This window comes from Passer domesticus, chromosome 8 (genome assembly GCF_036417665.1).
Source record: "Passer domesticus isolate bPasDom1 chromosome 8, bPasDom1.hap1, whole genome shotgun sequence".
NCBI classification, from domain to species: domain Eukaryota; kingdom Metazoa; phylum Chordata; class Aves; order Passeriformes; family Passeridae; genus Passer; species Passer domesticus.
In genome coordinates, this window is record NC_087481.1 from 24,173,438 (window position 1) to 24,200,613 (window position 27,176).

Consider the following 27,176-nt stretch of genomic DNA (forward strand, 5'->3'; position numbering starts at 1 on the left):
GGCAATAGCAAGTCTCCTTCAGTAGTCATGATGACAAGTTTGACATGCAACTGGTCTCCTCCAGTGAGAATTCTGAATCTTTATCAAATGCTAATTTAATTATCAAATAAAAATACTTTAAAAATTCATTATTGCAAAAAGCTCACACTGAAGCCCAAACTCATTGCCCAGTTGTTTGCATTAGCCTTTCCAACAGTGGTGCCCAAGGTTTCCTGAATAACTGAAGGTTTGAGAAAAAAGAAAGCTCTGGGCTTTCTTCCCTAGCATCATGGCTATTTCAGCTACACATAAAATGGTCTTTTTCCTCCTTTCTTACATGCTGCACAGCATCAAATATTGTATACAAAATGCTACTTGATCCAAGTAACAGAAAGCACGTCCTGCTGCCCAGCTCCTCTGACACAGAGCTGCTTCCCAGGGCTGCTCTGACTGCCAAGTGAACTGAGGGCAACACAAGCACTGCAGAAAGCCCTGAACTGCCTGCAGAAGTGATGCCACAACTATTAATTGCTCTGATATCACACAGAAGTCCTTCACCTTGTCACAGACAACTGTTTCAACAGGGCACTGCCTCCCTGCAGAGAGTGAACTAATATATGTAAGATAATCAGGAGCATTCAGCACTGCAGGACCCAACTCCATTTCCTGCAGAAGTGAGTAAAACCCAGGCCAGACCTGCAGAGAATTCTCAGGTGTCCTGAGGAAAGTGGCTCTAGCCCTGCTCTGCCAGTGGGCTCTCAAGGTGATGTGAAACAAACCATTCCAGCACCACCACCCTCCTCCCAAACTCATGTCCCAAGAGAGTAAGAAATGTGTCTGCCTCATGCTGGAGAAACTTCTGCAGCAACATGAAGCACCTGACACAGCAGTTTAGTCAGCAAGAAGTGCACAGCAAAAATTAAGGACAGCTATGATGTTTACTGCATCCTAAATTGGGCACCAAAAATGGGCAAGTGAATCTTGGATTCTGCCTCTGAGCCCTCATCTACAGAATGAGGTTCTTTAGTTACCCCTCAGGTTAACACTGACACGAAATCCAGTACAGCAAAAACCAGAAAATATCTCACAGGGAAATGAAACACATACATGTACCACTGGATCTGCATGATATGGACTAAATCACACTTTATGTGCACAACTGCACATAAAGCCCTTCTTACTTGAGTAAACACCAACTGAGTGCAACAAATGAAACAAGACTCCCATGGGGAAAAAAACAGCACTTGGACACAATAATACATAAAGGAGAAAGGAAGAAGATAGTTTTACATTACCCACTTCCTAATTTTTGCATATCTACTTTTGCAATCCTAGTGTTTTGTAATTAAAAATGGTGTTTTAGTATTACCTGGTAAAATGACTGCATAACACCTTTTTTTCCCTCTTTCTTTTCTCCTTTTCTTTCTTCCATGTACAAAAGATTAAGCTGCTTTAGTATTTGTTGGTTTCTTGTTTTTGCAAGAGGGAGGATTTCCGAGCCAGGTGACAAATGTTGGAAAAGATGGAATATGGGCTGCATACAAAGAAATTACTAAGAGGTTACACTGTGTGAGAAAGCTGTAAAAAACAGTGTTAAGGAAAAAGACTGATTTTAACTGTAGTGATTTTTTTTTTGTACTATATCAGTATGTACTGCCAGCACAGAAACTTGATGTTATATAGTTTATTGCAATGACTACATTTCCCTGCTTTTCCTAGCTGTACTCTCCAATTTAATGCACTGGAAGTTGCTCTCCACTTGAAGAACTTGGCTTTCTGCAAGTATCCGTACACATCAACCAACAAAGGTTTTCATTCAAGTCTTTTATTATAGCTTGAATTTTTTCACTGCATTTAAAAATCTAAAAAAAATAAATATTTGTTTCACAGCTGCAAGTCACATATGCATTAACACCACAAAATCTGGAATTTAACCAGAGAAGGAAAAGTCAAATCCGAAAGTGTCCAGCTAAGCACAATCGTCTCAGGGCAATTATACTAAAAATAAAATCTTAAGAAAAAGGGAGAGGGGTGTTAAAGGTTATTTCAAATGCATTTATCTGGAAAAAAAGTGAAAATTCTATTAGAAACCATAAGCTATGCTTTCAGCATTTAAAAATAAACGTTTAACCTCTTGACAGCAACAATTGGCTGGTGTACCTTTTTCTTTTAAGCTGTATTCTCGACACATGACTGCAGAGGTTTCAAATAATAAATTAACCTCTTTTATAATTGTGTCCACTTAATTACAGATTCAGTCCTTAGAAATAAAACAGCGTCTTAAGTCAGCTTGTCCATCCACATATTAAAAATGCCATTGGATGCGGTTTTGTATCGGCACTAAGTGACTGCTTCATGGATTGTACATTGTGAAGATGAATGTCTCTTGAACAATCACTTTCATTATTAAGGTTCTTAAAACAAACCAGAAAAATAGATATCTTCAGAAATCAGACTAATCACTTTTTTTGTTAAAAGCCATAAAATAAGCTCATATTCAATTACAAGCAATAGAAACCATACTGGTATTGGAACAGAACTATTTTATCACAAAAAAATTATTATTTACAAAATGAAAAGTTACCAAGTGAATGTATCAGGGAAGAAGTTAAATGTTCTTACTAAGTGATTTGAAAAACTGAAGCAAGTCTCTCATGCACTCACACGCCAAATTGTTTGCATAAGGTGAAATGTTAATTCTTGTTAGTGAAACTTGACTCCCATTCACAATACTCTCCTTTTTATTGTAAGATGGCAAAATCCACATGGCTCTGTACAGGAAGGTATGTATTAAGACAGCTCCTCAGTTTTGGAAATGATTTTTTTGGCTCCCATGAATATCCATACCACTGAACATTTTTTGCAAATAATCAGTTATATTATCAACTGCATCACTTAATCCACTGAATTTACCACCACAAGAAAGACACGAAAACTCAATGATCCCACGTTACACGGAACTTTCATTTCTCAAGTTATACTAAACTGAAACCTTCATAGTGGTCTATAGCCTGGATCAACTTAGATTTCAGGGTTTCTTTATCTGTGTATTTTGGAAGGTCAAGAAGATTAAAGCAAGTGTGAGCTACCGGCAGGTAATCTTCTCCTCCTCCTGTTGGCTGGATGACCAGCTTCAGACACCTCATTCCAAGAATTGGAATGCGATCACTGCCCGTCAGAAACACTGCCAAGAAAAAACAAAGGCTTGTAACTGCACCTGGCTGAAGACTAACACTGTCTGTGTCACATATGCTGCTCTAATCATTGCTGGCCTTTTGTAATCATTCCAGCAACGGCCAGCTTTTCCCACCCGAGTCCTTTGAAGTCTGGAAAACAGGGAATAGTGACTTCACCCTGTCTCTGCCTTCTACACCTGAGCTCATAACTCAAACACAAGTGATCCACAAAGGAAAGTATTTCATTTTAGCATATGAAACCAAACAGTCCTAAAAATACTATGAAGTTTTTCATGCAACACAACCTTCTAAATTAAAATAAACTGGCTGTATCTTTACTGAGCATTTCCAAGAGTCTTGTAAACACAAAATTAGTTTGTTCAGTAAGTAATTTATCTGAATTGGAAACTAATCTGTGATCTATTCTAAGCAAATCCTCACTCACAGCAAGCTTTGCTTGCTTTATCATCATGTACATTACCACTTACATCAATACTTTGACAGATTTACAATCAGTTACTACTCCAAATTTCCATCTCTGTGCAGTGAAAAACCTGGAGGATGTGAACTATATGTCAAAGCACAGGAAAAGATATCCTAGTTACCAAGTAGAGTGTTACCAGCAGATTAGGTTGTTGGTGTTTTGGGGGTTGGTTTGTTTTGTTTTTTTTAATGCTGCTCTGAGCTACTGTGATCTGTAACAACCCATCACCCAGAATGACTCAGGACACCCCCAAGAAAATCACAGACAAGCTCACAATCAATTTTTTCTATCATGCTTTTTTTTCCAAATAATTGATCACATCATTACAGACAAATACTTACACCTACCCTCTTATAGCAAGAGCTTGAAATCCCAGTGATCCTGTTCAGTTAGAAACTTCTGTGAAATAATTTCATATACTTACACAAAAACTGTTTCTTCTTCTCCAAAGACAACTCGTGAAAAACCTCCCAGAATATTTTAATTGTAGGATGGTCTGCCCAGTATTCTCCTTTGTATTCTGTGTTCTAAAATGAGCAGGAAATGGGGTTATTGCTTGCTCACAGAACAGCTGGATAAGCTGTCAGTGCAGCAGAATGAATGCAGTTTGTTTACAGGCACACAGCAAGTGACACACTACTACTTTCCTCACTCCATTTTCTTCAGCTGTTCAGTCTGAATTCAATATAGGGACAGATGCCTGTATTGCAAAGCATTTTCAACCCCAACAGAGGCTAAGTCACAGTGAGCTCTGACAATTGAGAATATTTACTTTTAATAACTCTCTGCAATCACTTCACTTTCTCATGTCTAACATGAAAGATTGTATAGCTGCCTCAGGGTTCTGTGGATTTTTCTGCCTCTCTAAGTCTGATTTCCTTCAGAAATTAGATGGAAAAAGTTAAAGCAGGAAGGTAAATAATATTTTAGGATCTCCATTCACTGATGTTTTAAGGTGTCAATAAATAACAGGAATCACATTAATTAAAACAGAGTTCAAGAGGACACCTGGTTGCTTTTGCAACCTGAAATTAGAATTATACAAAAGCAATAGCTAACTATGGTTCTTACCTTCTCCAGTTCCTTCCAGTCATAATTTGTGTTCCCAATCACCATTGCCTGCAACTCGCTGGGCTGGAAGAGCTGAAGAACTTTACCTCCACACACTTTGTGGAAGCCTTCATGGAATGCACTGTATAAGGAAGCCACAGATCTATTGAAGATGTAATCCACATATGCATCTACAAAATCTTGCCTGAAGAAGAGAAAGAAAGAATTATGTTAAGGAAATAAAGAGGAAGCAGTACATGTCATCTTACCAATAAAGCAGGGGCCATCTCTGCACAGAGCAGAGCATAGAAAATGAAGCAACAAGGAGCCTCATATATTGTATTGTCTGCCTTATGTTACAACACAGTGAATATAAAATGGCACACGAATGTATTTCCCCACCACACACCCAAAGGCAGTCTGCAACAGAAAAGCAGGAACATTTAATGTTATATACTTCAGGCACTACAAACACCTCCCTTATTTGTGTGCATTGCAGTGAACTGAACTCATTGGCAACAAGCTGAAAGGCCTGAATTCCAGGGAGTGTCCTGAAAGCCACTAATCAAACTCACTGTTCTATTTTTTTTTAATTAAAAAGATTACCATATTTGCACTAAAAATGCAAATCAACTTCAAAAGGACATTTGAGTTTTGCACAGCAGGAAGACCAGTGCCAAGGAGCTAGGATACTGAGAAACAGATGGCCTGTTATCTGTGCCTGGTACAAGGAGTTCTCAGATCCTGCTGGAAACATCTCCAGCAGCACTTAAGGGAGATCTAAAACTTCTTGATGTGATACAGCATTTATGATAACTTTTGAAATCAATGCCAGTGAACACTGTTTAGCTTCTGCACTGGCAGTGACCTCATTTGTACATTACAGCTATCCCACCAACACATGTTCACTGTGGAAAGAGAGAATGCATTTCAACACCACCCCCAGTCTTTGAGTAATATCACCAGTAGTTTACAGAATCACATAAACACATTTAGATTATATGTTTATTGAAGCTGCTGCACTGAAAATGCTGGAGATGATTATCCACACTCCTCCCCTTCAGCACTCCCTGAGGTCTCCCCCTTATCCATGCTGTGTAATCACAGAAGGGCAGGTAACTTGTGCAACACTAACAGTGCAAGGCTGCTCAGGGAGAAGTCACAGAGATAAACTCATATATATTATAAAATTAATTGAAGCACCATGGAATATTTAGAGCTTGAGAAAGAGGAATTCTTCATTACTGCAAGACAGTGTGTGGTAACAATGCATTTCATCAAGGCATTTCATAGGCACCTTGAAACTTTTCCCATAATTCAATTTTACAGTCACTTAGTGACAGAACATCAAACCTACACCAGAGAACTGCAAAGCTACAGTGTTTTCCATGTGCATTCAGTTCTCATGGAGTGTGCTCTTTCCATTCAATTCTCCCTTTACCCTGGGAGAAGTACAAGCACACAGAATTCATAAAGATTAAACAACAGACTGGAAAATTCTGCAAAAAGAGGACAAAAGTACCACCAGGTATGTTCTGCCTATCCTCCAGGAGCAGAAAGGGAACAAAGGGCAGGAAAGTCTGTTTTTATAAATAAAAGTTATAGAACCCTTGACCAAGGGAAAAACTCCTCCTGTCACACCTCTTCTGACAACAACACTGGATTAACTTATTTAATGTTATCTACTCTACAAAGGGAAGACTTCACTGAAATCATATTCATGTGTGAATGAGGAGTTGTAATAATGGCCCTGAAGTTCAAGTCCTCATCATTACTCACTGAATTTCAATGACATGTAGCAACCTGCACTGATGCCTTAAGAATTTTATTTTTTCACATCCTATACTGCATTAGTGCACAACTCTGAACACCACACAAAGTGTTAGTTAACTCTCCTCACATTTATTTAGACAAAACAATCCCTCTGGGCCTGTGACCCAAAGACACCCTAGAGCCTCAGGCCCCAAAAAGTATAAACAACAGTGAACTGGGGGGGGCAGAAAACTGGGGGAATTTGACTTCATTACCTGAAGCTGTAATTGGAGAATTAACCCCTGATATGCAAACAGACCAAAATGTCTGAAAAACTGGTGACCACTGTCCAGCTTGGGTGTAGCCTCTGGAAGGCTTTTGACTGCCCAGTGTATCTACTGAATCTTTTAATTGAATAAATACTGAATTATTTTTAATACTGAATTATTTACTTCAATAAATACTCACATTATTCTCTTAACTTTTTAAACTTTTCTCTTAACTTTGTCTAGCCTCTGTCCTAGGCATCAGCACAACCTCAAACATTTTTAATCTTATAAAATGCTTATGACTGGGGTTGAAAGGGACCACTAAAAATCTAGTCCAACCTCCTGCCATGGGCAGGGGCATCTTCAACCAGACCAGGCTGGTCCAAGCCGTGTCCAGCCCAGCCTTGAGCACTCCCAGGGATGGGGCAGCCACAGCTGGTCTGTGTCAATACAGGACAGCAGCTTTTTCAACAGCCCACGGGAGAGGAGCTTGGGAAAGCAGCCAAAGCAGTTGTGCCTCCACCAGCAGTGTCAGAGCTCAGCACAGGGAAATTACAGTAACACCCCCAAGGCAGCCAGCAACCCTGCAACCCACAGAACTCACCTATTTTGTTTGACTACAGGAATGTCAGCACCTTTAGGAACCAGCTCCTTAATTTCTGTTGTACCAAAATTTTCCACAGTGATCTATTTGAAACAAACAAAAATAGTGCAAATCTTATTTATTGCATAAATACTTCTTCCCACCACTTAGTTAACAGCAACATGAATGGCAGACACAGGAGCTAAAACTCATGGGAATCAGCTGCTGATGCTTTTGTTCAAACACTCCATCAGAGGCAATTAAAATAGATGGTGTGAGCTTGGCAATACATACTTCAAACACTATATAAAACTTACAGTAAAATTAAGACAAAATGCTTCTTCTATGTCATCCTCTGGATAGTCCAGTAGCTGTTGCATTCCCCTGCAAAATAAGTTACAAAATACTTGCACCAGGGGAAAGAAAAATGAATTTATTTTCCTGAAGTGTTCTTTATGCGTTGATAATTCAAAATTAAGAAGTATCTTTCCACTGTTATTTCATTCATTATCTTATTGACTTGCACCTTGTGTAGTGCTGGGAAATTCCAAGCAATCACTCCCTTTTGGTTACCCCATGGAGTGAAAGAAGAACATTCCTGCCTTTAAGACTTCAGCTAAGGGGTTCCCAAAGCAGAGGCAGTTGGTACTTAATAAACACGGACTGGCTCTTCCATTAACACCTTTGATTTCTCCTTGAATCTGAAATCTTTGGCATCCACAACACTGAAGCAATCAAGCATCCTTTTCTGTTCATTTGAGCCTCCTACCTGCTAGTGAGTCCTATTCAAATCCCTAGTCAAAAGTAAATATTTAGCATGCATTTGTTCCTGAAATAAACAAAAATATTTTCTTGATGGATTTAATTTAGAACTGAAACTATGTTCACACTTAGGCTTATAAAACTAGTGGCTAAAGCTCAAGGGGTTTGAATTTCAGGTTGTTTTTTTTTCCCCTTAAAACTCTTGTAGGATCATAAAACACAAGAGACAATCACTAACACCAAGCACTGAGACACAGGTGTTTAACAACAGTAAGTGTCAAATGTATCAAATGTCACAATGGCTGCAATTTACTCTGAGCTGTTTACCCAGTGACTGTGGAAAAGAAATGTCATATTCTTAGAGGAAAATTTCAAAATTAATTTCTACCAACACCCATTTTTCTTTCTTGCTTACCTGCCAACATCTGGCATCAATTCTTTTAAGTCATCCAGGGATGGTTTCTTATTCAATAGCTTTTTGTACAAAGCCAGAGGAAAATGAAGGTCTACAATAGTAAAATTATATATTGCTAGCCCACAGACAACACCAATCAAATGAAACAAGTCACTGTCTTCAAAGGTCTAAGAACAGAAAACAGACAAAATGGTTTAAAATAAAGAAGTTATTTTAACCTTGCAGAGTCCAGGAAGAAGCGTACAGTACAATCTAGGTGAATTTAATTAATATTTTCTTTAAATATCTATGTATCTATAAGTACCAAGGAAAACAGGATAAAGTTTAACCAGCTGAGAGTGAACTCCAAGGGAACAGAATCCTTTCTACTTAAAACTAAAAAGGCTGAGCTGCAACATATTCTCTTTCACAGGGGACCCATATTGCACTAAGGTTCTGGTTTTGTCAGTGACTTCCTATTGCACTACACAGCGATTTAAGATGTCAATTAAAAAAAAATTATCTTGGGGAGGAAGAGGGAAGAGTCACTATTGAAACCTCAGAATTAATTATCAGGGCTTTAAACACATGTGAAATTGTAAATATTCAGGTATTTGGGATCCAGCCACCCCAGTCAGTGCTCTCTGAAAGTTGACTCAAAAGTCAGGGATCAAACCTTCCAAATACAACTCCATGAGCACCAATCACCCCTAAATGCAACTGCACACAGCAAGACCTGTTCAACAGGCCACCTCAAGAATGTCTCTCTGCCACCTTGATTTCCTGATTCTGTCCTTGGAATCAGTTTGTTCTGGCTACTTCTTCCTAAAAGTCCTGGTGGGCTGGGGACAATCAGTAAGGAGTAAACAAGGAATGGGGGAAGTTTTGATCTAACAATGACCAAAAAAACCTCACTTTTTTGAGAATACTTGCTTCAGCTCCTATTCTTGAAATAAAACGACCACAAAATACTATGTTCATATATTATTAATATAAATACTGTAAGTTAAAATGAGTGAATATAGACCACAGCCTACCTTATCAGAGAACCAGATCAGCCTGGACTCCTCATAGTACCTGAACATTCCATACTTGGGATCTAGCAACTCCCTCATGATGAGCAAAAAAAATTCCTTGCGAACACCTCCAGCATCGACAGCTTCCTCCCCTACAAAAATAACCTGAAACACACAACTCAGTGAGCACTGAACTGCACAGAGACTGTAGAGCAAGGTTTGTCCAAAAACATCCTTCACCACAGCGTGTCCTGTGATACCTTGAGGGGCTTCTTGTAGTCCACGTTCTTTGTTTTCCTGAGCACCTCCACAGCATCCCCCACTATGTTGTCCCTCCGGACCATCAGTATCAGGCAGGGATTGACAGACTCAAACACTGGCAGGAAGAGAGAAGACAAATTCTGCCTGTGGGCCTGATCGACAGCCATCTGCAGGAAAACAAAGTGAGAAACTCCTGTCAGTATCAACTGTCCAGCAGCCTTGCCTGCAGAAGTGCAGATGGGAAGAACTAGTACAAGAGTACTGAATGTGCCCAAGTTCTCTTTGTATTCCTTTTATCTCAGGAAACATTTTTCCTTTGCCCATTGCTCTCAGGGAAGTATAAGAACTCAGGTTTTGACATTCCAGTCAAAATACCTTGGATAACAAAAATATCCTGCATTTTATCTAACAAAGAGTAAGCTGTTTAATAGAAATCTGGCATGAAACCAAACATACATTAAAAACTAATTCACAGCATGAAACGCAATTTATTTAACTCGCATGATAATTTCTGTATTAAAATTGTCTGAAAAAGAAAATGCTGTAGCAAATGTTATGGATATGACAGAGAACTCTTGAGCCTTTATGTGTTTTAATACTATTTAATATTGTTAATAGAAACATTTAATGTGAACATTTCCCTGAATCCATCAAATGTTGGTTACTGACTGTACATATACATTTTTAAAGGCACTTGAAACTACATTTATTATTGATTAAGAGCAAGGTAGTATTTTCCTACATGAACCATTACTTGAGCATGACTTACATCATCTGGTTATTTTCAGAGTCAGATCAATGACCCAGGTAATATTCCAAGTCTGCTTATATGGGAGGCGGGGTTGTTTTTTTGTTGTGGGTGGTGCTTGGGGTTTTATGTTTGTTTATTTGGGCTGTTTGGGGTTTCTTTGGGGTTTTGTACCTGTACTATGGGTTGATAACAAAAAAAAAGCCATCTCACTATTGAAAGGAAAAGAAGTTCCTTGGAAATGTATGGCAACTACAAAACAGTCTAATGTCAGTGTGATCCCAAACCCACTACCCTCTATCGTGTGCATACCCTGAGATGAAAAATAATCCTTGATTTTTATGGGCGAGAAATTACACAGTGTTTAAAAAAAAAACAAAAACAAAAAAAAAAAACAAAAAAAAAGCCAACAACAAAAAATACAAGCAAAAAAAACCACAAACAAAGAAAAAACCAACCAGCCAAACAACAAAAAAACCCCCAAAACAACACCACCACCCAGCCAAACAAAAAAAAAAAAAAACCCAACAGGAACACCCAAGGAGCCCAACTCAGGGAAAAAATAATGAATCCATACCATTAAAAATGGAGCCTCCTACCTGCATCTGTATGATTGCATCTGTTTGCAAGAGAGTTGTCTTTGCCTGGGCATCAAATACAAATGGGTAGGTGCAAATTATAACAGGAATATCCGTTAACTGCAATGAAAAGAACCATGTCATAGCTCAGCTTATTCAAAAGCCACAATCACGGTTAAAAAAACCTTTAAAATAGCAATCATCTAATATATCTATTTTACTGGAAAGAGAACTCAACCTTGACTTATCAATGCAGAACAAAAGCATCTTAGGAACAGTAAGTAAATTTTTAATTGTTTAGTACTTCAGCCACAATCAAAAAAATCCCCAATAAAACTCAATCAAGCCAAACCAAATCAAGCCAGGCACAAACGACACTCTCACTTAGCACATTTTCATTTCAGAACTGTTATTGCAGCTAGTGGGTATAGAAGTAGCCCTTTCTTCCAAGTGCTGTTCCAAATTTGCAATACAGACAATTACATATTTTTGCACCACAAAGATTTTTTTCAGATTATAGCCATGGCTAATTTGAAGCTTTACTCCCAAAAGAACACAGCAGACAATCCTTAACATTTCTGATTTCCTTACACTCTTCAAAAGAAATCAGATTGCATCCAATCTTACCTCAGTTAATCCATGGTTGACATCCTATGACAGCATTTGCACAAAGGTAGCAACAATTAAGATGAAAAAGCAGCATTAGTGTCTGCATTAATTACTCATCTCTGATGTAGAATTTAAAAAATATTTATTTACTGCTGCCCCCCAAGAGAAAGTTTACTGAGAAATAAACATTAACCATAAACATTCTAATTCATTTATTAAATACAAGCTTGTCTTTCAACACCCTGTTTATCAGTCTTTAAAAACAGGGCTGTTAAAGTATCATGTTTGCTTGGATGCACAAAATTACACACTTAAAATGCTTACTTCCACACATTAATTAATGACATCTACTGGTACTGTTGCAAAATAATAAAATACGGGTGGCTAGAGAAAACTTATTAAATTACTTACTACAATATTCTTTCAAAGCTAAAGTCAAGGAGCTGTGGCAAAAACCTATCCAACTCACTAATTTTCTGCACAGTCATTAATTTGCTCCCACTTATCACTCTTCTGTTTACAGATGCAGGAATTAATTATCTCAGTTGTGACTGCTAGACTCAAAGTAGAAAATTCCATCAGTTATCTGCCCCTGTAGCTCCTGCTGCACCCATTATCCAAGGGAGCTGCAGCTTTCTCATTGACTGGACCTGCCTAATATGGCAATTCAGATGATTCTGGATGTTTTCCTATTGTGGATTATTACATTCCTAACTTTTTTGACATAGCAAATCTTTGGTGACAGCATTCTGAATCACTTTTTAACTGACAGATTCAAATACTGAGCAGTGTCAGGCCTAAGAATGACATCCTAGAAGAAAAACACCTCCTTAACAATCCCTCCTTAGCCAGTACCTGACACGAGTCTGTTTAGCACTGCTCATCTGTGAAGGCATTTTTAGGAAAATAAGTTCCCCGGCTTAGAGAATCCGTAGATTTTTTTAAAAGGATAAAACAAACAAAACATGGGAGGAAAACACCCACAAAAACCCAAATAAAAATCAACACAACTTACCATTCCCAATACCTGCTGCTGGAACCAGTTGGCATAGTCATTTCTGATATCTATCAAATCTTGTATCTCATGAATGTAAAATCTGTCATACTGTATAACTTGTCCTCTTTCATTTACCTAAGGAAGTGCAATTTATTTTTTATTAGCTTTCAAAGGGATATTTTTCCATGTTTTTCAAGCATTTCATGTCAGCCACAGATACCCAGCTACCAAAAAAATTCTAGAAAAACAACAGTGCCTACAAGAAAGCAAAAAACAATGTTAAAGACACATACATGGACTATTCAAAATCCCATCAAAGAGTGAAGGAAAACACAATTAACTGCACTACAGTACTGCATAACAGGGCTGCCACTTTGAAACATGATATGACCTCAGTGGATCAGTGATAATACACATATTCATGTTCACAAGGGAATAAATACCTGTTCCTGTATTCACACAGGTTTAAATAACTCTAGTCTTAGTTATAGTATGAACACTATTACCTGTGAGCAAAGCAACAGTTCCCAGTTAAAAACAATAAGCTTAAAAAAAAGAGACGTGGGAAAAGTAACTTTATACAGAAGCTTGTCTCTACAGTGCAATTTTAATCCAGGAGCATCCACATTTTCCTAATACACACTTCTTTTCCCAAGGACTGCTAAGTGGCAAAGCAGCAAGATAAAGATCCTGCCTTAATAACCAGATAATCTAAGCCTATTTTTCACAAATACCTCCCACATCCCCCTCCAAACCACCAGATACTCAATTTGTGAAATACCCCAGAGCTGTTACCCCTTTTTCCCCCCTCTCACTTCAATCCCTACTCTCACAGATGCAAATAACTGGGTAACTCTGTGTTCCCAAAAAATAGTTAATTCCATCAGCATGTCAGACTGGAATCCAGAATCCCCATGATTCATAGGTGCAGATGGAACAACTACAGATATTTCTGTAGATGCAATTCTGATCTTTCAAACTGATCAGTAACTTAGCTTCTACCAAGTACCCAGCACAGAGATGCTGACAGAGCCAAGCAGCCAAGGACCTGTTCAGAAATGCCACAAACGTACTCTGTGCAGTATTTCCAGAACTCTGAAGGCTGTGTGCAGGAAATTAGTGAGTATTCTTCTGTCAGAAGGTGGAAGGCCCATCTTGCACAGCTTCAAAAGGTGCACTACAACATCCTTGTAGAGTTCCACTATCTTGAGGAACAAGGGAGGTTCAAGTACAGACCACCAATTTTCTGTCAACACATGGTGAACACGCAAATTTAGTACTTGTCACTGCCACACTATGTTATGTTACCCTCTTAACATGTCTGGCTAGAAAGCATAAGCATCAGTTACTACAGATTCTGAAAAAAAAAGTTGCAGCACAACAAATGTGCTGTTGTTACACATCCAATCTAAGTCCCCTGAAGTCTGCTCATCCAGACAGTGTCACAACGTAACATTTAATAAGAAAAGATGTCTCAAAACCTGACATCTTAAGTGAACAGTAGTGAGAGCAATAGAAAATGATGGAAAAGGATCTAGAGCTCAAAAAACTGTCAGTCTGCTTCTTTATACTCTCACCAAATCTACTTGAAAAAAACAGTGAGATTACAAGGCAAAGCATAACAGAGGAAAATCAAAGTGCCCTCTCAAAAAGAAACCAATTAAAAGCAAAATATTCCAAAAACAATTCTTTAAGCTGAATTTCTTTAAGCTGAGTCACAACAAGAAAGTGTAAAGAAGTACAATTAAAAAACCAGAGCTATTCTCAGCTGCATATTTGAAGACCACATCTTGGCACTAACAAGAAAAGATCAACTGCCTCAGAAGCTCAGAACAGGTGCTGCAGTCACAACCAAGACAATTTAACATCTGCTCTGCAACACTTCTGTAAATTGCTTAGAGCTTGTTAGCTGTCTGACCACATAATTTTCACTTTAAAGAGCAAAGACACATATCAATTACACTGAACCACACAGTTTAATTCCTCCCAAATGGCATCACTCCAAAACCTACAATACCAGATGAACTCACAGGGATGGCCTGTTAACTCACCCTGAAGCAACAGAGTAAGTGTTTTCTTACACCAAGCAATGTTAAGCCTTAACTTTCTCACTGGGGAATTGCAGGGAACAGTAAATACACAGCAGGTGCTGCCAAAGCCAGGTCTTCCCTCATGGAAGTTCTGTACATTTTCATCTGTGGATTCTTAGTTTCAACAGTAAAAATTCAGTTTCTTACCAAGAACTTTCAGAGGAGCTTTTTCTAGGTTCAGAATAGCTGCTCCAAAAGGAATAGCTAACGTTGTGAAATTGTTTTCATCACTCATCAGTGGGCACTCTGGTAGAGTGAGATACAGCCTCAAAGCTTCAACATCTGGTAAGGAGCTGGTCAATTTGGGAATAAGGTTCTTTTCCAAACTAGCTGCCACCTACAGCACATCAGAAAATTCTGTTTATTTTAATACAATTGAGATTTTAAACAAATGCCCATGTATATGAAAACTAATCTAGAAAACAATAATTAAGAGCTTCAGTGAAAACTATTATACATTTAGAAAATGACAGTAAATATTAAAATAGAATATGCTGATGTGTCACCTAATTGTCACAACAAAACATGGTTTCACACTTTTGCAGCCAATATACTATTGAGTAAATGCACCTATTTACAGGGTTGTACCAAGCGTAACAGTAGTATTTCTGGAGAGCTGTAACCCCAAAGATAATCCCAAATGCAAAGAAAATACACAGCACAAACCTGTTGTGATATGTGAGCATGCTCAGGCTGTATGAGTTTGTGAAAGAGTAGTCTAGCAGCATTCATGTCAACCCCTGAGAATCTAGCGCTGGTTTTGTAATGATCATCACTGCTGCAGGAAGGAAAAAAAACAGAAAGACTGAATCCTATGTTTTCAGCAACTCAAGACTTCTACCCCTTGACTTTTAGACCTACTGACTAAGGATTTAAAATATATCAGACTTCCAGGTTTTATATGACCTTAGAAACAACCAGAAAAAATCTCTAACCACAAGAAAATCAACCAAAAAGATTTGGATGTAAACCAGTCCATGGAAGGAACAGCCCTGGAATTAACAACAACCTGTGGCTGACAAATGTGATGAGCTCTGCTGGCTTACATGGCAGCAGCCAAGACAGGCTGGAGCCATTCTCACTGGGGCAGCTGACAAAACACAGGGCAGGAAAGAAGCAGGAATTCCAACAGAGGGTATCAGAGCACCACGGAGACAGGAAACCTTGGGAAGGTGTCTCAGCTGACACAAGGGACATCAGGAAGGCAGCCACCACTAATGCTCCACAGAAACACTTAAAAACCCACCCACTCACCTCAATGCCAAGAAGCTCCCATTCAGGCACCCAGCAGAGGAGAACGTTCCATCAATTTCACTGAAATTGGTCACATGTAATGTTACATTTGGTTTTCCTTTTAAAAATTAGCATTTGCAATAAAAATGCCTGTATTTAATCCCTAATGAATTACATTGTGCAAAGGATGGGACTCTGACTCAAATGTGACTAAACAACACTAGATTAAACTTCCACTCAAGACTCAACACTTAAGACAGCTCAAATCACAGCAAGTCTTGCATTCAATTCCTTTGCATACTCTTTTATTAAAATAGAAGCAATGATCTTTGAGTTGTTCTCATATTCCTTTACATGTATTGCTATTTTTCATTGTGCAATTAGATACTTAATTTCATCTTTTATAGTCATCTAAACTGGACCAGAGATGACACAGTCTCAAGGATCTAAACTATTCAACAAGCACAACAATGAAAGCACAGCAAGAGCTCTGCATCTCATAAAACCAGTAACTACAAATAGCTCTGCTATGTATGCCCAAAGCCCCATTAATGCTCAATTCACAAGCAGAATCACCAAAGACTACTTCTTTCCCTTACATCACTTACTTAGTTATCTCTAGAGGAAGTCTTCCAGATGGGAAACTCAGCAATCTTTGAATAAACGTTTCATTCACAGTCCAGATCTGCTTGAAAAGGTCAGGATACCTAAAATCATCTGGTGGCACCATGTTCTAAATAAATTTTAAAGAAAACATAAAGAATGAGGCACACAAAATTGATTTCCAGAAAAATCAGCCAAGGTTGAGCTGTCTTAGCTGACAATTTACCTACCCAGACTATTGCAGTGAAATACTCTGTTTAACAGTTCTGCACTCCCTGTGAAAGCAGAGCACACACTAAAACCATCTCCATTAGGTGTTAATTCACACACCTTCCTAAATGGCAACTCCCTACACATTTCTTGTCTCAATGATGAACACTGACTGAGCTTTAGATGTGAGCAGCAAGCATCTCCCCTGAAGCCACCAGGAGCCACTTAGCTCCCTGCCAAGCTGTGAGCGCACAGGAAAGGAGCCATTCAATTTTTCAGACAGATGTTCTTCCACCCCACTTCTATCAGGCTCCTCTGAGAATGATCATGCTTCTGTGAACATGCCCTGCATCAGCAGAGGAGCTGCATTTGGAAGTGCTGCTCATATAAAATGAATTCCACTAAGAGCTGTAATAATAAAGGGGAGAAGAAGCAAGATCATTGTTTTCAGTACGAGCACTGGCTCAAAAAGAGAGGGCAAATAGCACCAAAAACAAGACAAAACTATCAAGAGAAAACATTCCTCCTGAGGGTGTCATCTGACAATATTGAGCTCAGTGTGACAATGACCATCTGCCAAAAATCAGCACTTCTGATCCCATCCCACAGCATCAGGTTGAGGAACACTTCTGCCATTTCCCTTCTATCCAGCCAAAGAAAACAACTCAGGGAAATGAGCAGCCCAAAAACTGACTTGAGACAACGGATTTTGGCTGGGCCCCTTTAACTGGCAGGGACACACAACCCCCAGGGGTACAGTACACACAGAACTTTGGAAGAATTTAACACAAATTACCAAACCAAAGACTACTAACAGGGATACTTCTGCAGCATCAAAGTTCATCTATTGCTAATACCTTTTGTACAGAACAAGCCACAATGACTGCATTCATACAGTCTCCAGTTCACCTCAATTAGTCAGTCAGAAACTACTCCAGCAATTATGAAAATTGCACATAAAGTTATTAAGGAAGTTTTAATAGACAAGTTTTGATTTCTATTATAAGCAATTTTCCAGTTTACACCTGCTAAGTAAGTTTCTCTCAAATACAGCAATGGTTTAAACTCTATCAGAATTCAGACAAAGAATCCATCAAGTCAATCCTAGAAAAACTGCTGATTCTGTACAACCTGAACAGGCTGTGAGCACAAAGCACTGCTGCAAGTCCGACCTGTAGTTAGTTTTTCTTCATAAACATGCTTCCCCATTAAAATCCATTTTCCCTTGTTTCCAAATTAGTTTTCATCCTACATACTCAACTCTTGATGGTTCATTAATCCCCATGGTCTAATATCTGTTGAGCTGTACTGGAAACAGTCTCATGAATCTTCACCTTGGTTTTATTTTATCTCCCAACTCACCCTCCAACAGCATTTTCTTTCCATCACACTTCCACATTGCTACTTTTACTGTAAGTCTTTTACGTACTAGAATTTAAACAGATCAGTTCTTGTTACTTTAAAATGTAAGCTTTAAGGCTATGGTAAAACTGACATAACAAACTATGTCACCAGCAGTAATTCTTAGCAAAAAGCTCCATTTGTTTCCTTACCACTCTGGTGCTTTAAAATGGCTACAGAGCAGAAGACACCAAAGTTGCTGCTGTGGAGGAGGTTTGAGGAGGACCAGGCAAGGAGCAAAGAGCTCAAATATTCAATCAATTCTTCCCTTACGATATGAAAAGAAGTGCATTCATCCATCAAGAAAAAAGCTTATGCCAAAAAAGTCTCAAGAGCTTCCTGACAGCTAACACACACTAACTGGATCCAAGTCCTCCAGCTGCTACCATAACTTAGTGCCTTTTGCTTCCACACTGCTCCAACAAACTTTACAATGTAGTCACATGCACCTTCAACATCAAAATCATTTAAAATACATCCAAAAAACTAAAACCCAACTTTCACAAGCTTTGGAACCAAATTACACTTAATTTGTTACCTGTGGATAAAAATAGTGTGCAAAACTTTGGTCCCCACCAGAGAAAATTCTCTTTACACAGTAGCACTCCTCACTGTCTGTAATAGGAATAAAAAACAGACCACTGTGAAAATGGGAAATTGAAAATTATTAAGATACTGCAATCAACACTAGGTTACAAAAAGGTTCCCAACCCTGATACAATACACTGATACACTAGCTAGGTGATAGAATGGTAAAGATAATCTTTCTCTGAGGTAAGTTCTAGCTACCAGAGGCTCTCACCCACCAGCCACTGGAATCAAACTGTTTGGGAAAAATGATTACAGCCCATAATCAGTTTAAGTCTCAAGAATTTTAAGCCACTACAAGGGAACAGGCAACAAGCAGTAAATACATCAGCTGGTGCTTACCTGTGCTCATCGAGCGCTGAGCACTAAAGGGAATCCAGCTTCCTTTCACTGTGAAGGGACTTTTCCTGTTACTGGTGGTCCCTGTACCCAGCTGCCCATTGCCTCCCAGTCCAAAAGAGTAAATTCTTCCAGAAGAAGGGACAAATGCAGTGGTGTGCTGCCTAGGGCAAAGAGAATTCAGTAACACAGACCTAAGTATTGGAACAAGCTTTGTGCAGGCCTGGCCAGGACTTGTGCTAAGCAGTGTGTGAAAGGTCCTGTCATACCCAACACTCCACTGCTCTCCTGCAATGCCCTGCCACTGGCAACATTCCATTTACACTCCAATAGGCAATCCTCCTTTTTCATGGAAAGGTTCCCAGAATGGAGCTGCCAGTGCTTAGCCCCTGTCTGACCTTTAGAGCATATCAGAAATGAATGTCTAGAGACTGCCTGCACCTCCTTTCCCTCCCCATCCTGCTCAACTCCAGATGCTCCCTCTCCTATCACAAGCCTGTGAAGAACCAGCTGGGAACTTGTGTCAACTATTTTCTACTTTCCAAACACATTTGCTCTTCAACAGGAAATGAAGTGACAGCAACAAACTCTGTCACACCTCACACTATTGTTCACACTGCCAGTTTAGAAAATCACAGCCTCTCAAATATACCAAACTTCCTTTAGCTCTTCTATGAATGCTTTTAGAAACCCCAAAACATCACTAAATATCTTTTGTTAGGGGTCATTTTGTCTTCCCTGACCACAAAGGGTAAGAAAACCCCCACTTCATATTGCAATAGATATAAAGTTTTATACAAAACAAGTTATGTGTAAGAATCACAGAGTTAGCACAGAATAGACCTTACCTGCCACAGGTGATCTGTGTGACAACGCTTCCCATAAGCTCAAAAACTTTCCTTGGATTTATCTCATGGCTGGTAGAGTTATGACCCAACTGACCATAGCCTCCAGCTCCAAATGTAAAAACCCCACCTTCCTAAACAAAGACATTTTTTACATTAAGATGATCGTATATCTCAGAACAAGAAATTTCACAGAAATAGGGGTCTAATACATCTTTTCTGGTGATCTCGGCATTGCAGGGAAAGGACAGAAAATATACAAGGCATAACAGGGTCCTGAGACACAGTGCAGTCACAAGTTCATTTGAGTTATGAAAACGTGGCACAGCTATGAAATATTTATGTTAAATCAGACCCATCTAATTTCCTTATTATCATACAACAGTCCTGCCATTAACTTGTCTCATTTATAATCCTAACCCTCATTTTCCCTCTTTTCCAGTTTTCTTGATGAGCTTCACCCATGTACAAACTCCCACTATTAAGAAGTGTACTTTGGCTTTGTAACTCTGAATACAAATTTTGAAGTGATTAGCAAACAGGAAGCTGCCCTGCTCAGCAGATGATACACAGCATAACTGAAGCAGCCTCATTATTTGAAAGCATAAGAAACCAGAAATTTCAACATTGTTGTAAGGCAAGTAATTTTTAAAATGGTTTTGATTAATCAAGACATTAACCAACACCTTCAATGTTTAAACCAGAAACATTTTCAGAAGTTATACACCTTACCTCACAACAACTCTGAAACTTGCCATTTTCAGATGCTTTGAAATTGTGAATCTGTTTCTTTCAACTCTGCTCTGCATCAGCCAGGCCCTCAGCTGGAAACCATCACCAAAACTGCAGCATCCACTGAGAAAACCCAATAGCCTCAGGACAGCAAACAGTGCCAGGTTCTTCTGAACTTCAGAAGGACTTGGAGAATGCTCACACATATACACAGTACTGCCTACAAAAGGTGTGTCAGCCCCTGGCTCTGCAGGGGACAATGGAGCCATACACATGGGGGTCAATCTCTACAGTCACATTACATTCAGTATCTCATCTTTAAAGTAATTTGAAGTTAACTTCTATGCATGAAAAACGAAAATAAGCATTTAGAATGAAAGATTTCTTGTATTTGGTAATTCTTCTCAAATATTTAACCATTCTTCCCATCTTTCCTCAACTTAATCCTATATATTTACAAGAAATTTTATTCAGAATTTAGTTTATAATTTCCTGTTTAGGCAGCATTGTCTCCTGGAAACATTAAAAAAATTGGAGCATAAATATTTCTATAAGTTCTGTACCTTTGTAAGGGCAGCAGTATGATCTTCTCCACAACATATATGAACAACCTTCTGACTTCTTAAGGACTTCAGCAGTGTAGGAACATACCTGTCTGAAAGGTTAAATAGAGAAAGGTCACTTATTTTGACAATGAAAATCAAAACCCAAATAGTTTTGCTTATTTATTCTAATTTGGTTCTAGTCAAGCAAGCAGTTTAAATTTGTTAGCATAACAATCACCATGACTGAGTTTATGGATCTTGGAGATGGAAGTGTTACTACAAAAAAAACAGGGACTATGACACTAAAAAAGTTTGTAGCCCATGCTCTCACTTTCACTATCATAGGATCATATGTCAATATGCAGACAAGTAAGTACTGAAGATTACATTAGGCCTGGCACTGGTCATGAGAAAATATATGCTCATTATTTCTGTGTTTTCCATGAATTGTTTATGTGTTTCATGTTTTTAAAATGCTCCTCTAAGTTGGTATTGATACCTTTTCCTTAGTCCTAAAAACTGAGAGCCAGAGACACAGTTAAGGGATAAGGGGTTGTTACCTCAGTATTTAATTAGGATCCTTACTGGTGCACCACTGGGCCAAGGTGGAATGTGCTGCAAGGCACACACACGGTAGATCACGTATGCCATTTACACACCTCTCAAATCAGCACATCTGACAAGGATGCCCCAACGGGAGGCCTGGAGGGATGGTGTGATGGAATTGTACCCTGGATGGGCCAAATCTCTATTTTACAGGGTGTGTTCTGGAGGGGTCCCTGGTTTCCCAAGATAGCCCAGGGTTTTCCAGCCTCCTGCTACAAGGCCTTTAGGATGTTTGTTTTCCTGGCCTGACAGAACACCAGGACTATGCCAAGTTATCAGACTTAAGGAATGCTAAGAATATAGAAGGTATATAGAAGAAAAGGCAAAAAATCACCTTGGCATCAGTGTCAGTTTGGCTTGTTTGGAAAGTGTATTTATACACACAGTTTAATGTTACTGATTGCATAACAGAATGGAACACTGAACAAACAGGAAGCAAATGTAACTTCCCTCCATCGCTAGGACAAGGCAACTTTGGCAACTTTGCACAAAGGCAATTTTTAAAAATATTAGTGCTAATGTCTTAAAACCTGTCAGGCATGCTAAGATGTCTGCAAGAAACCCTATGAAGGCATTTAAAAGGGATTTTATCGAGAAGTGATGATACATGAAAACCTGGGGTTATACACGTTCCAAAGAGTATGTAGGAGCAACTGAAGTCTCCCATGATTTCTGAAAAATAACTGTAATTTTCTTATTACATAAATATGATAATTTTAAGGCATTCAGATGAGTATTTTATTTACAATCCATTTTCCCCATTTTAAATGGTCTTGACAACAATGAATCAGTAAGAAATCTAAACTCATGAAACCATCTACAGATTACCCAGTACTAAACTGTGTATTAGAGGACCCTGACAGCAAACACTGCCATCGTGGAGCCCTGTGAGCACATACTGTGCATGTAACACAATACAACCAAAAAAAGAAAGAATTTTTTGTCTCATGTAACCACTTGCTAAAAATCATTGAGTGTCATCCACCTACCAGAGGAAATTTTGGAAATGGCTAGCCAAAAATTGTGACTGATTATTAAAAGTGTCCTGAGAAAGGAATGTAAAAGTAAATGGCAGTAAAATATGAAGATGGCCTAAATGTGACTACTAAGGACAACCAATTAGTTTTGACAATTACTGCTTTTGCCAAGCAATTTCACCCACATAAAATTCAGCTCAAACTGTAACTACTGCACAGTATTTCAGTTCAATCCCATTAAGTCACAGGAAGATGTCAAACAGGGAAAGAATACAAGTGAAACAGGCAAGAACTTGAACATAACACGGTCAGCATTCTCACTACACAACAGCTGAGGAAACCCCTTCTGTGCCTTCTCCATGCAATCCCATTGGCACTGGGACACTTCAACAGCCCAGAACAAGGTTTGGTGTGTCTGCTCCTTTCCTAGGAGCTCTGCTCTCCTCGGATTCACAACCCAAACCCTTCAGCATCAAACTCTCCTGAGGCAATGTTTACTTACCATTGTCATCATTAAGACCCAGCTGCCCAAATTTGTTGCGTCCCCATCCGAAGATGGCTCCAGAAAGAGTTAGTACAAAACTATGAGCTCCTCCTGCTGCAATCTGTGCAAAAGGGATTCCCAGCAGAGATTTAATCATTTGTGGTGAGGTTTGTTTTTTATACTCATAACCTAAGCCCAGCTGGCCGTATTTGTTTTGTCCCCAGGAAAACACTTCACTTCCTGTTTGAAGGAAAAAATAAACAACCAAGAAATACAATTAATATAGTTTAATAATACAATGTTTATCCCCTGTAAGAAAATCTAAAAGTTAGACTGTCACTCTTCAAAAATTTTTGAGTTTGAAAAGGCATACAAATTACTGACTTCTGAAGTTAAGCATTCTTGTGTAATTTGCAGGCATTCAACTCAAGCATTTAATCAGACTGGAAGTATTTAAATCACATTCAAACCCCTCCAAACTGCTCTTAACATTCCTGTTTCAACAGTGCTACATCAACTGACTTTGGTTATTACAAAGCAAGACACTGCTCCATGGGAAGTTCCACTACTGCACAGATGTTTATGCAGACATCTGCTGAAGTTGCACCCTGGACATGGAAAATTTTCCTACTTCCAATCAAAAGACTCATTTAAGGTTTTCTAAGATGCTTAAATTTTCACAGACCATTTAAGAGACGTATATTTTTAAATACTGTCTTCATTACACGGCCACCAAAGCACAAGGTTTATAATGTCATTTGATACCTTACAAAGCAAAAAAATTGTGAAGAATGACAATCAAAGACCTACTGATGTTAAGACTGCTTCTAAAATGAAATATTGTCTTGAGCAACCAATGTTTTGCCATGTTATTTACTATCCTAAAGATCAACACCCAAATACAAAATACTTCACTTTTGTGAAGTAACATGTTTTCAAGAGCAATGTTACCTTCAAAATGCTTCCTATGTCTCTCCCATCTCCACCTTTCCAGTAACAGTTTTATCAAGATGGGGAAACAATGAAACCCATCCCCTGGAGTACTGGTCTCAGATTTTATTTATTTATATTAACAACTAAACCCAAAAAGCCCTACAGCACACATCAAGAACAGAAACAGAGCTGAAAATCCATGACTTGGCCATAAAACAGTGATGCTGTACTTGAAGCCTGTAACTATTTAAAACACTGAGTGAATTTCAAATCACGAATTCCTGTGACATTCTTGCACCTTTGACCAACAGAACACTTGACAACACAACTCTGCTACTCGCTGCTTTCTGCTGCAGATCTGAACTCAGGCAAAGGGTTACTCCTAAAGTCTGCCTGCCTGCAACAAAGGCAATCCCTTGGGTTATAATGATAATTATGCCTGGGAATAATGGCACAGGAAATGCTCAATAGGAGCCCAGGAAGAGTCACATACAGAACCCAGGCACACATAATCAGTATAAACTACTGGATTTAAAGAAAAAAAAATCATTCATGTACAACGAACACCTGCCTCCCCACAATTATTTGGTTCATATTTTAAACACATATTGTTAAGAAACATTGACAAACTACAAACATTCCGGAATTTTGTTCTGAGTTGGGAGGTTCCCATTAACACTTTTCAGCAGCCACTTCTCCCAAGTGGAAGTTTTGGCCACAACTCTCCTACCTCGTGATGAGACAAGCGACAAGCAAATTTAAATTCATTTTCGTTTCTGGAGAGCTGCACTAACCAGACATCCAGTACAAGTGAGGCCAACTAAGTATGTGCTCAGAGTGCCAGCAGAAATTTGAAGACAGGTATTTAAACTTTCAAAAGGTAGCTTGTATGTGACAGGGCATTTTAATTATGGAAGCACCGAAAACCAGAGGCTTTGCCATAATAAAGCACACAAGGAAGTCACTCCTGCCAGCCTCAGTAACTTGAGGGTACAGGTTAAAACAGACCAGTGTGCCAGCAGGATGAGACAGACTTGGGGCCAAGAAAAAGAAACAAAATGAAAAGGAAGTCACGTGAAAGCCAGATAATGAGAAAAAACCAACACACACACCCCCCGAAGAAATAAAAGCACAACTCAACAGCCATTTGTACATTTGTTTTTCAAATTCAAGCTTACATCATTACATTACACAGCCCCTACCAACCTGAAATCCCATCTATGCTAAGTGGTAGCATGTTTAATAAACACACTTCCTTTAAAAAAAAAATATATATATATTTTGAAAACTTTTGAACTCCCTGGTACGAAATTACACAAAACTTTACGAGAATTTGGCTTACCTTTTGAAAGTGCTAGTGAGTGAAAATAACCACAAGCAACCTGGACAATCTGGATCTCTGATAAGCTTTTAATATTTCTATTGGGGTAAGAAAACAGAGAAAGAATCAGATCATGGTATGAAATAAAGGGTAATATACAAAATGTGAATCCTTTTTACTGAAGTATACTAAATATCCCAACTTTAATTAGACACTATTTTGTAAAATCTGAAGACAACACTGCATTTTTTCTAAACCTTTTAGGGTCAGGTTCTGTCTTATTTTCAAATAGATCAAATCTGTAACAGCCCATAATGAAGAATTAGGGAGGTTCATGCTCTGGGAAGGTGATCTCACACAGATGAATGGAGGAATGAATACAGAATACAAGAACCACCTCATTCTTACTTTCCAAAACTTCAGTTTATAGACATAATACATATTGCACAGTATTATAAAGAAGTTGCAAATACATGCACATGTGCACTAAAACTAACAATGCTTTCAACTTGGGATGACAAAAAAGTTTCTAAAGGGCCTGTGGGCTTTTAAATTTGATGCAGATAGAACATTTTTAATATTATAGTCATGAATTACTAAGGTTCCAAGGAATTGTTACTTTTGTGTGTGGACTTAAGGTAGCTGAAATGCTTATGGCATTCTGAAAACAACCCTGGCCAACGTGAATTTTTTTAACTAGAGGGTGTATTATTCAATCACAGCTGAAAAGCTTTGGGGTGAAAATTGAAGTATAAAGATAGGACAGCAAATGTGCCTTCTTCAAATTGAAAGTTTAACACTCTACTTCTCTTTAACTTCTCTTAAATGGCATTCATACTCTTAAAATACCCATCCTCCTTTTCCAATGTAAGTCTCATTGTTAGGGGAGGACTATTAAAAAAACCAACAAGCAAAAACATCCCAAAAGCAACAAACCAAACCAAGCACACCTGTAACACACTTCTCACAAGACTTTCTGAGGAAGAAAACTGTCAACACACAGCACTCAAGTATCATAGATAATATATATTTTCTATATTTATATGGCTTAACCTGTAACAGCAGAATAGCTTAACCAATGTGATTTAAGCACATTATTTTTTAAAAAAGGCAACTTATTATGTACTATTTTTAACCTGGGCACTCTGACGCATTCCTCAGTTCCTGGCAAGCCAAGCTGTCCATCAGTAGCCAGACCCCAAGCATATACCTGACCTTTGTCATTTAATGCAAGAGTGTGGGCTTCTCCACATGACACAGCTACAATATTTTGGGCATCCAGTGCACCAACATGCTCTAAAAAAAGGAATAAATAAAATTAGTTGGTTAAAAAAAACCACTACTAACAAGCTAAGCTTGATTCAAACAGTTTACACAGTACTAAGACATCAACTGGCATGACATTCAACTAAGCCCGTAAGTTCCACTGAAACACCCTTTATTTAAAATTATAAACATGCAATTCTAGGAGAAATAAGTTAAATTTGACACCCTGAAGTAACCAAGTAATGACTGTTTCTGGAGAAATACACAGAAGTGCACAAAACCTGCAGCTTGATCCTAATGGATCCTTCTAATCTTGCCATCTGAAAATGAGTGCAGAAACTCAAT

The 27,176-nt window shown here is 38.6% G+C and overlaps 1 protein-coding gene across 8 annotated transcripts in view; it reads right to left on the reverse strand.

Annotated features, from left to right (window-relative positions):
• Positions 1 to 2,702: 2,702 nt before the first annotated feature.
• The window catches only part of HERC4 (HECT and RLD domain containing E3 ubiquitin protein ligase 4), a 29,329-nt gene continuing 4,855 nt past the window's right edge, over positions 2,703 to 27,176 (reverse strand). For 6 of the 8 annotated variants that reach the window (XM_064429677.1, XM_064429675.1, XM_064429680.1 and 3 more), the window contains 23 exons: positions 26,702 to 26,861; positions 25,587 to 25,663; positions 23,330 to 23,551; positions 21,263 to 21,354; positions 19,971 to 20,101; positions 19,126 to 19,286; positions 18,734 to 18,810; positions 16,590 to 16,714; positions 16,003 to 16,062; positions 15,415 to 15,526; positions 14,896 to 15,085; positions 13,732 to 13,904; positions 12,677 to 12,793; positions 11,680 to 11,703; positions 11,074 to 11,172; positions 9,726 to 9,893; positions 9,487 to 9,630; positions 8,471 to 8,637; positions 7,611 to 7,677; positions 7,315 to 7,397; positions 4,711 to 4,894; positions 4,064 to 4,166; positions 2,703 to 3,163 (listed from right to left, as the gene is read on the reverse strand). In XM_064429677.1, the coding sequence (XP_064285747.1) occupies positions 2,955 to 3,163; positions 4,064 to 4,166; positions 4,711 to 4,894; positions 7,315 to 7,397; positions 7,611 to 7,677; positions 8,471 to 8,637; positions 9,487 to 9,630; positions 9,726 to 9,893; positions 11,074 to 11,172; positions 11,680 to 11,703; positions 12,677 to 12,793; positions 13,732 to 13,904; positions 14,896 to 15,085; positions 15,415 to 15,526; positions 16,003 to 16,062; positions 16,590 to 16,714; positions 18,734 to 18,810; positions 19,126 to 19,286; positions 19,971 to 20,101; positions 21,263 to 21,354; positions 23,330 to 23,551; positions 25,587 to 25,663; positions 26,702 to 26,861 (2,945 nt within the window). In that variant the 3' untranslated portion in view covers positions 2,703 to 2,954. The remainder of the gene's footprint in view (positions 3,164 to 4,063; positions 4,167 to 4,710; positions 4,895 to 7,314; positions 7,398 to 7,610; positions 7,678 to 8,470; positions 8,638 to 9,486; positions 9,631 to 9,725; positions 9,894 to 11,073; positions 11,173 to 11,679; positions 11,704 to 12,676; positions 12,794 to 13,731; positions 13,905 to 14,895; positions 15,086 to 15,414; positions 15,527 to 16,002; positions 16,063 to 16,589; positions 16,715 to 18,733; positions 18,811 to 19,125; positions 19,287 to 19,970; positions 20,102 to 21,262; positions 21,355 to 23,329; positions 23,552 to 25,586; positions 25,664 to 26,701; positions 26,862 to 27,176) is intronic. The other 2 variants (XM_064429681.1, XM_064429682.1) reach the window with 2 other exon arrangements.